Below are 9,611 nucleotides of genomic sequence, written 5' to 3'. Positions count from 1 at the left end.
GATATTGCTCGATTGCAACTCCCATCATGCCTGACCACCGGCCATCGTGACTGGAGTCGAACAACACCTGGAAAGCCACAGGTTGCTCATCACTCTTCTAAGGCCCAGCTTTCCTTCCAGAATTCTCAGTAGCGGCATGTGACCCAAAAACGTTCCATGTCAGCATTGGCTGATAAACAATTGATATAAAGGAGAAGTGGGTCAACAACCAACATCCTTTGGTTATCCATATTATTCCAAGGACAACAGTCTCTCGGCTGACCTTAATTCCAAGGAAACAGAATCTGGTTGTGTGCGTGCACCCCTGGAGTCTCTAACTACAGTACTCTGAGACTGGGGTGGCATCTAACAGAATGTAGTTTGAGCAACCCACTTCCTTGGTGGGGTGCATGGGGCGCCCGAAATTACTGGAGAGCTTTTGAAGACTTGCTTCAAAATGCACAGCACCATACTACCCTGGGAGGAAGCTCCATTGAATTCAATAGGGCGCCCGTCTGAGTAGACAAGGCTGTAATCCCGAGAGTAAATCGCCTCCGAATTCAACAAGGTGTTTTGTTTTTTAAGAGTACGGCATGTTCTAGGACGGCGCTGGGGAACCTGACGCTTCCTTCCCGGCGGAAATGTTTGTGCATGTGGATGAGAAGATGCATTTGCTTTTTGCTGCTTCTTCTTTTTTTTCTTTTTTCTTTGCAAAGGCTGGCTGTTTGCAAAATACTTGTTCGGGGGAGCTGAGCGCCCTCCCCGCCCTGGCAACCCGGAGCCGCCTTTCGCCAGCAGAGCGAGCCACGACAAGGGGATTAACTTCCAAATGACCCTCGCCTCGCCGCGCGGCCGAAAGCGCCGCCGGAGCCCCACCCCTCGGGCGGCCGGAGGTCTGGCTGCCGATGGTCACATGGGCCTCTCTCAGCATGGTGGGAAGGGAAAGTTTATTTGAATTGCAAGCGCTGCCCGCCTGCCCGGGGACCATCAAACTTGTGCAGCTTCGCTTCCCGGCCATCTCTACTGCTCCTCCTTGAAGTTTGCTGCGCCCTCCGCCCGCCAGCCCGGCTCCAAATGCTTCACTGAGATTGCAAGGTGATTTTTTTATTTAAAAAATAAATACTGTTTTATATCCATTTCAACCTCTGCTTTTGTTCATGCTTATCCATTTATTGCTTTTGCAACATTTGTGATCGCAGATCCCCTCCTTAACCAACATTAAATGCATTTTCTCCTATTTGCGGCTTCTCTTCTTTTTGCAACTACTTTTTATTTCTATTTTTTCCTACACCCCCTTAGTTCCCTTTCCCCATTGTCCGCCCTCTGATTCGAGGCTCCGCACGTCAGTCACGGGCTTGACTCTTGCCCCTCCCCGCCTCCCCGATTGAGCGCTGGCTCCCCGCCTTCTTCCTCTGCTTTGTCCTGCCTCCCCAAGGCCGCCTCTGGTTGGGCCGGCGCCGCGCCCGTCACGCGGGTGAGCCAATCGCAGCCGGCCTGCCTGCCCACGAGCGAGCCGGGAACTTGCAAGTAAGTGTGCGACTGTGGGGTTAGGGGAGCGGCAGAGCTTTGGGGGAAGGCGGCTGGGAGGGTCGGGATGCTTTAGGAAGCCCCTGGCCGGCACCGAAATGCTGGAGAACACCCCTGGGTGTCCCTGGAAGTGGGTGAGGGAGGGGAGGTCTGTTGCTTGGAGGAGGGGCAGGATCAGGCACCAGGAAGAGTTAAATGCTGCACCCCAGAGTTGTTTTTCAAATACTTAAAAAAAACCCTCAACTCTAGATTTAAAGTTCCCCATGAGATGCAAAATGATGCTCGTTTTCACATACCCTGTTAAAAGTCTGGTGTTCAGTTTGCTGGAGAATCTGCCATCTTTTGCATCTGCTGCTCTGCTTAAAAGGGATTGTGGTTTTTGGAGGGAGGAGGGTTTCTTATAAATGGGTTTGGGGAGGAAACCCCATGGATTTATTCCAGCTTTTTTGAGTCTGGTGGTACTGATCTGCAAACCCAAAGATTCTGTTTCACTCTGTTGTGTTAGAAATGCCGGAGCTGTGTTGGGGGGGGGGGACCAACCTGGGGACCTTAGGAGCACTGCAGGTGGAAGTAACTGTGTGGATGGCAGAACTTAATGTGGGGATCTGGAGCAAGTATAGGTGGCATCTTTGATGGCTGGACAGCTAACTATGCCTGGTGGGGGTTTTATTTTGCAAAAGTGTTTCCTGTAAAGCTGTAAATTCACCCTCAAGGTGCGAGTTCAAGAAGGGAGCTTTCCAATAATTTTTGCATGCCCAAACTGTCATATATCAGCGCTGTGCACTAGAGACCTGTTCATTCCTGGGTCCTTCTAGCTAGATAGGCCTAATTGTCCGTTACTATTATCTTACTAATAGACAGTTATTCAATTTTGCGAGCCACCCTCTGTGGTACGGCTCAGATGCAGGTAAACCTGTGCCTGGGCTGTACCACCTCAAGATGCAGATGGAGGCTGACATAATTGAAAGCCCATCCATAAAAGAGAAGTCTAGCTAAGCCTTCTTGCAACTAGTTTTCTATAAAATAGAAAAATTCCTTCCAGTAGCACTTAGAGACCAACTAAGTTTGTCATTGGTATGAGCTTTCGTGTGCATGCACACTTCTTCGATCTGAAGAAGTGTGCATGCACACGAAAGCTCAAACCAATTGCAAACTTAGTTGGTCTCTAAAGTGCTACTGGAAGGGATTTTTCTATTTTATTTTTATTTTGTTTCGACAGCAGACCAACACGGCTACCTACCTGTAACTAGTTTTCTATAGGCATGGAAGGTTTTTGAATGAAGGAGCATTCCAGCATGTGATTTTCCTTCCTGTTGTCTGTACATCCTAGACCCAGTTTGCACACCCCTATAAGAACAGACCACTAGATGTACCTTACTCTGTTATCCCTGCAGAGACTTTTGGCTAATAGTGAGGCTTATTTGTCATCTTCCTAAGTGTCTACATTAGCTAATGTCTTGCTTTTATGTTCTGCTGACATGGCTGAGTGAGCCCTGACCGGGAAATGAAACATTTGTATGCTTTTGTTTTGTGCTGAATTGCTTACTTGGAAGTACGTCTCAATTACCTGAATGGCACTTGCTTTCCAAATTTGTGTTTAAGATCACAACCTAAAGCTCAGAAAGTCTTCTGTGTGGTGCAAATGTTTACTCCCAAATAAAGTGAGATGATGTTGTTTCAACAAGGCCTGCATCATATGCAGGCTTGCTTCAAGTAAGTGCCACTGAACCGTCTGAGATTTACTTCTGAGTAAAGCAATACAGAATGTGGCTGTAGACTTCGAAGTCCATAAAATTAATCTAGGCTGCAAAAAATTATACTAGCCTGCTATGAGTCTCTGTGCTGACCTATCGAGAGAGGAAGCCCTATCTTCCATCACCTACTAGCCTTTTGGCTGGCTAGTAAAAAAAAATTACCAAATAGTCTGGCAGGGGAGTAATGGAGCAATCCACCCCCTTTGGCAGCTGTCTGTATTTCTATGATAGTTGTAGAGAAAAGGACATCCCTCTCTTTGTGACTTACACATAAAGGAAGGGGACTGTGAATGAATCATTTCCTCTTCCACCAGCCCCCTTGTTTGCCTGCATGCAATTCCTGGTCACCTGTAGCTGCCACACAAGTTGCTAAAATACAAGTGTGCGATGGGGCAAACCCCATGCAGTGGTGCAGCTGGGGCTGGGCCTGCAGGCAGACTTTTTTGTAGAGCAAAACCCCAACATGTCAGGTGTGCAGAAGAAAAAAACATGAATTGCATTATTCACAAATCCCATGCTTCTCTAAATAGCCCCATCTCCCAGATAGGTCCAGGATCTAAATTTGTGTGGCTGTTCCACTGACCCCATGTCAGTTCAAAAACCCAGGGACCTGCTGATGGCCTGGAGGTGTCTGTCCATGTGAGACAAATTAGAACATGAGAAAATCCCTGCTAGATCAGGCCAGAGGTTCATCTAGTCTTGCATCCTGTTTTCACAGTGGCTGACCAAATGTCTATGGGAAATTTACAAGCACTACCCTTACTTGTGCGTCCCAGCAATTGAGCATACTGCATCCAACTCTGGAAGTAGAGCATAGCCAATGAGGCTAGTAGCTACTGATGGCCTTCTCCATAAATGTTTGCAATCCTCTCTACGTGGAAACAAGCCTCACATACATAAATGATGTTTCCAAGTAAGTAGGTATAGAACTGTAGCCTAAAATCATTTCCCAAAACACCGGTATTTCTCCTTGGGGAGGAGAACACATAAACAACATAACATATAAACAAACAGTTCATCAATAGAGGGATGTACTAAGGGGGACCTGTTGTAACTGGGAAAACAGCACATTTGTGTTCCTAAGCTAAACTAAATTGATCGTTTACGTGATTGGGACCACTTGCCAAATAATTCTGAAGGCCAGAAAACCAATTAAAGGGAAAAGAATAACCTGCTGTGCCTGTGGGGTTTTAACTGGTGTGGGTTCTCTTTTGGCAGCAGAGGCAGAAAGAAAATAATGGCTGGTAATGACGACCTCTTAAAGAATCTGCAGAACAACTTGCAAGAGCTGAACAATCTCCGCTCTAGGTATTACATATCAGCAAAACGTACCTTGTCTGCAGGTGCCAAGTCCTTGCTTCGTGACCAACAACAACTGCCAAGGGAAAATATGAACATCCAGCCGTTTGCTCCTAGAAAGAGCATCCGCCACCGTAACCCCTACTGGCCTGATGAAGAAATCCGGACCTTCATTGAGATCTGGGGAGACGACCAAGTTCAAGCCTCGCTGGCCACCAATTTTCGCAACGAGGCTCAGTATGAGTGGATCTCTGATCGGATGCGGGAATACGGCTATGATAGGGATATGAAGCAGTGCCGTTTGCGTGCCAAAGAGCTTCGGCGAGGATACAAGGCCATTGTTTGTGGAAACAACTCCTCTGTGAGTGGCCAACGTGCCCTGCCATTCTATGATTCCTTGAATAGTTTCCTGTGCATGCACAAAGGCCTGGTGGTGTCCAAAGTCTCCCTCTCCATAGATCGGAGGAATCGAGAGGCACAAAAGCTGGGGCTTGAGCAGGAGAAAAACGAAAAACTAAGCGTCGTCCTCGTTTCCGATGACGACGAAGCCTCCATCCCAGAGCCTGCAGATGACTCAAACGGCTATTTTCAAGACCCACGGATGGATTCCGACCCCATGAATGCCCAATCTCCAGGTGATGAATGGGAGCAGCATGAAGAAGACGACATCCTGGCAGGTGATGAGGCTTTGCCCCATTTCCCCAGTGCTAGAGGAGAGAGCCATTCGGCTGTCAATTCAGGTGAATTTTGAGAATTAAACTCCTGTTTCAAAGATCATTGCTTTTGAGCAATGTCACCTAGGTGGGTTAAGTTAAGATGGTGGTTTGGGCTGAGCTTGATTTCTTTAAAAAAGAAATAATAAAAACCTCTGAGATGTGCTGGGAGGACTCCACTTATATATGTACTACAAGCCTGTAATCTAGGGATTGGGAATCTGTGGTCCTCCAGATGGCAGATTCTACAATGCCAATAAGTCCCAGCCACCATAGCCCAATAGTCATGGATAATGGTTGTAGTCCAACAGGTTCCCCATCTCTGCTGTAATCCCAGATGTATGAGGTTTGGCTATAGTGAGGAGGGGGTCCACACAAATGTCAGAGGTTGTCTCCTTAGCATTGTTGGGCATGCTCCAGAGCTAAGCCCTAGTGAACACTGGCTGAAATTAAGCTTTAGGTTAGGCGTGGAGAACCTAGAGCCATCCAGATGTTCCTGGGACTATAGCTCCCATCAGCCACAGCCAGCATGGTCAGCGATGATGGGTTTTGTAGGCCCAGCAGCAACTGCAAGGCCACAGGCCCCCCTCTGCTTTTAAGCGTAGGCTGCTGTTGCTATTTTAACTCCTTTTGGCATCTGGTGTGCTGCTGGCCACCTGCAGAACACCACCATTTTGTTAACTCCTGCTGTCTCTTCCATTGCAGGCCCATCCAGCTCTTTCCCCAGGGGGCCCCTGGCCGACACTGACAGAGCAAGCAACCACTGGAGCAGGAAGCAGAGGAAGCAACCCGACGCTGCCTCGGACCTCGTGGACGCCATATCGCAAGTGGGCGACAGGCTAGTGGGCGCCCTGTCCGATCTGCACTCGAGGCACAGGGAGACGTCTGAGCTTGCGCAGGCCAGGGAGAGCAACGCCCGCAAGGAGGAGTTGACCATCCTCGCGAGCCACGTGGGCCAGGCCACAAAAAACATGGACAAACTCATCACTCTTATGGAGACGTCGACCAGGCGGATCGCAGATGCCATGGACAGGCAAACAGCTGCCTTGGAGAACCTGGCACGGTTGTTTGCCACCAGGGCGCCACCTCCTCCTCCAGTGCCCTCCGCATCCCAAGGGCAGCCTTCGCATTCCTCCCCAAGCACCTCTGTACTCCTCCCATCATCATCGCTGCTGCCACCGCCGGTGCTGCACAATGCTCCAAACGCTTTGGGGGCACACCACGCCGGTGCTCCCAAAGCGCCAGAATCGCCAGCGCCCAGTGAGGCTGAGGAACGCCAGCCAGAGAAAAAGAAAATAAAAACAGAAGGCAACTAGTGGAATCTCATCATTTGACAATCCCTCAAACATGCTTCTTTGCTCTCATTGGGTAGACACTCATCCTTTTTTAAAAAAAAAAACTCCTTTGAGGGGGGAAAGTCAGGATGGTGGAAGCTGTAACAAATCTTTTTTTTTAAAAAAAATGTAGCCAGAATTTAAGGTATGTCTGCGTAGAAGAGGGAAGGATGAGCTTTGCCTAGGATGACAAAACTGTACAGTTCACTGGCATTCCACTACTGTCCCTTGCTCCATATTCTGCTGCTTCGTTCTGCAATTTGGACTGCAGTCCCGTGCACACTTGCTAGGGAGTAAAGCCCCATTGTATAAGTTTGGGCAAGTGTGGTTCAGATCTAGGCTTGGGCCACAGAGAAGGTTGGTTCAAAATCTCTGCTCAGCTCTGAAGTTGGTTGGTGGCCTTTGTCAGCTCCCTGTGAGCTGCTGTTTTTCCTCTCTCCAAATGGGTACTGCTTGGTGGTTTTGAAGATGAGCAATTTGAAGACTGTGAATCATTGTGCACAGCGAAACTTATATAAATGAGTGGAGAACATTCTTTGTTGATATATAACATGTTGTTAAAATCAGTGAAATGCACGGGGAGCGATGGGCTCTTTTCCTCCCTTGTCTCAATGAAACCATGTCTTTATTGGCAAACAAAACTAGTCTTCAAATACTAAAATAGAACATTTTTAATGTGGTTCAAAGCCCAAGCTCTGGCCCTCCAGATGATGTTGAACCACAACTCCCATCAGCCCTAGCAAGTATGACCAATGGCCAAGGATAATGGGAGTGGTAGTTGAACATCTGGAGGGCCAGAGGTTCCCCATTCTTATAACCTGTGAAGGAAATAACCACCACAGCTGGAGAACTATCCATTTTGGAGGTCTCCATTTTGTAGCTCATGCAGGACAAAATGGGTTAGTAAGAGAAGCAAAGCAAACCTTTGGCTTTCAAAGAACTCCTTGCACTTGAGAGTTCTATGAAACTCATCTCTACCCAACCACCAACCTTGTAGAGGAGATCAAGGACTAAACACCAGGAAGAACTTTATGACAGTAAGAGTTGTCTGACATTGGAACAGTCTCCCTCAGGAGATTGTGGACTCTCCTTCATTGGAGGTTTTTGAGCAGAGGTTGGATGGCCCTTCCGTCATGGATGCTTTAGTTGAGATTCCTGCATTGCAGGGGGTTGTACTAGATGGCCTTTGGGGGTCCCTTCCAACTCTATGATTTTATGGCTAAGTCAGGGGTGGAGAACCTCCAGGGTTAATCCTGCAGTGGTGGCGCACAGCCTGCTCCCTGTCAAAATTGGCACTTGAGGACAATCATGAAGTCAAAAAGGTTCCTCACCCCTGAACTCAGGATTTTGTTTCTTTAAAGTTAGCCTGCCTGTTGTTTCTGGGCCGCACACAAAGGGGGGGGGGGTATGCTTAACCCCACCATCTGGCACCCTGACCATTGCTTGTGGAGAAACCAGACTCCATGAATTAGTCTTCAAAGCCTTCAAGCGAGTTCCATAAGTTAATTTTGTGCAGAGTGAAAAGTACTTCTGTTCATTAGTCCCGAGATGTACCGACAATCAACTTCGATTATGATGCCATTGTCTAGATATTGGAAGAGTGAAATACTCCCGTCTCCCTTCCTAGTTGCCCCTTCCTCTCTCATTCTTCAGGTGGGCAACTATGACTGCACAGAGAAAAGATTATTAGCCTCATGAACCAATGCAGCTGGCCTGACAGAGGCACACTGTGCAAGCTGGAATTTCTCCCGTTACGGTTTCTTTTACATTTTTGGAGATAGGACGGGAGTGTAAATTGTATTAGTGCTCGACTGCGACTGCAAATAGCTGCTTGCAGTGGGGACGTGAGTGGGGAAAGGGATTGGCAAGAGTCCCAGTCCCCATGATGGGAAACAGTTCCAACTGACCTAGGTCAGGGTGAGTGTCTTCATTCCTATATTTGAAAGCACTGTGCACCACCACCCCAGGTGAAGGGGACCTTGGTTCCTTAAACAAAGTATGTGGTCATTTCAGACAAGCAACCCATTTTTTAAAAAATGCATATTAGGGAACTAGAGGCCTGCATCCAAAGATTTGGCTGGTTATTTCAGCCTTGCAACTAAGGCCCCAAATATTACTAGCCTGTTAAGGGGCTAGCGGCTTCTGTTTCCAGGACGGCTACAGACGACGGCCTTACCTCCTTGGCATGCTGAGAGAGAGGGAAGAACGCCTTCTATGAAGCAGCCTGCTACATTTTCAGGAACGCCATGAAGGAAGGAACAAAGCAGACAGCATCAAAATGCCACATATCCTGTAGTGTGGGGCTCACGGAAGTTGCGAGTAAAAGGTGTGTGAGAGAGTTTTGCCAATACATTCTAAGTGCATATGCTATTGAAGAGGCACTGTCACTTTTAACTGAAAAGTGCAGAGTGCTCTTGTTTCTCAAATGCCTAGTTGTAACTGGGATCTCTACTGTAGAAGATCAGGGTTATGCTTCACCTAAGTAATACTAATTTTGTTTTTTTAAAAAAAAGCTCAACATTTTTTACATGGCTACCCTACCAATAAAGTTGGATACTAAAAACTTAAAGTGGTGACCATTTATTAACATTTCGTATCAATAGTAGTATAGCATCTACGGTAGATCAAGGGAAGTAATAGTACCACTGTATTCTGCTCTGGTCAGACCTCACCTGGAGTACTGTGTCCAGTTCTGGGCACCACAGTTCAAGACGGATACTGACAAGCTGGAACGTGTCCAGAGGAGGGCAACCAAAATGGTCAAAGGCCTGGAAACGATGCCTTATGAGGAATGGCTTAGGGAGCTGGGTATGTTTAGCCTGGAGAAGAGAAGGTTAAGGGGTGATATGATAGCCATGTTCAAATATATAAAAGGATGTCATATAGAAGAGAGTGAAAGGTTGTTTTCTGCTGCTCCAGAGAAGCGGACACGGAGCAATGGATTCAAGCTACAAGAAAAAAGATTCCACCTAAACATTAGGAAGAACTTCCTGACAGTAAGAGCT

At 47.5% G+C, this 9,611-nt stretch overlaps 1 protein-coding gene across 5 annotated transcripts; it reads left to right on the top strand.

Moving 5' to 3' along the window:
* The first annotated feature begins 746 nt into the window (after window positions 1–746).
* LOC118089455 (uncharacterized) lies at window positions 747–9,175 on the top strand. Of its 5 annotated transcripts, XM_035124151.3 has the most exons (4): window positions 748–1,074; window positions 1,279–1,506; window positions 4,479–5,299; window positions 5,978–9,175. In XM_035124151.3, exons 3-4 carry the CDS (start codon window positions 4,498–4,500, stop codon window positions 6,586–6,588), a joined length of 1,413 nt encoding a protein of 470 aa, XP_034980042.3. In that variant the 5' UTR covers window positions 748–1,074; window positions 1,279–1,506; window positions 4,479–4,497; the 3' UTR covers window positions 6,589–9,175. The 5 variants fall into 5 exon arrangements, with proteins under 5 accessions (XP_088530701.1, XP_034980042.3, XP_088530699.1 ...); XM_088674575.1 differs by lacking the exon at window positions 1,279–1,506 and having other exon boundaries at window positions 747–1,074; window positions 4,482–5,299; XM_088674573.1 differs by lacking the exon at window positions 1,279–1,506.
* The last annotated feature ends 436 nt before the right edge of the window (window positions 9,176–9,611 follow it).

This window comes from Zootoca vivipara, chromosome 7, assembly GCF_965207765.1.
Source record: "Zootoca vivipara chromosome 7, rZooViv2.hap1.1, whole genome shotgun sequence".
Taxonomy (NCBI): domain Eukaryota; kingdom Metazoa; phylum Chordata; class Lepidosauria; order Squamata; family Lacertidae; genus Zootoca; species Zootoca vivipara.
This window is presented reverse-complemented; position numbering and strand designations above follow the sequence as displayed.

Coding starts and splice junctions, on each gene's coding strand:
- LOC118089455 (XM_088674572.1), top strand. CDS start 4,100: ATGGCCTTCTCCATAAATGTTTGCAATCCTCTCTACGTGGAAACAAGC. Junction 4,174..4,478: donor TACATAAATGATGTTTCCAA/GTAAGTAGGTAT, acceptor CTCTTTTGGCAG/CAGAGGCAGAAAGAAAATAA. Junction 5,300..5,977: donor CCATTCGGCTGTCAATTCAG/GTGAATTTTGAG, acceptor CTTCCATTGCAG/GCCCATCCAGCTCTTTCCCC.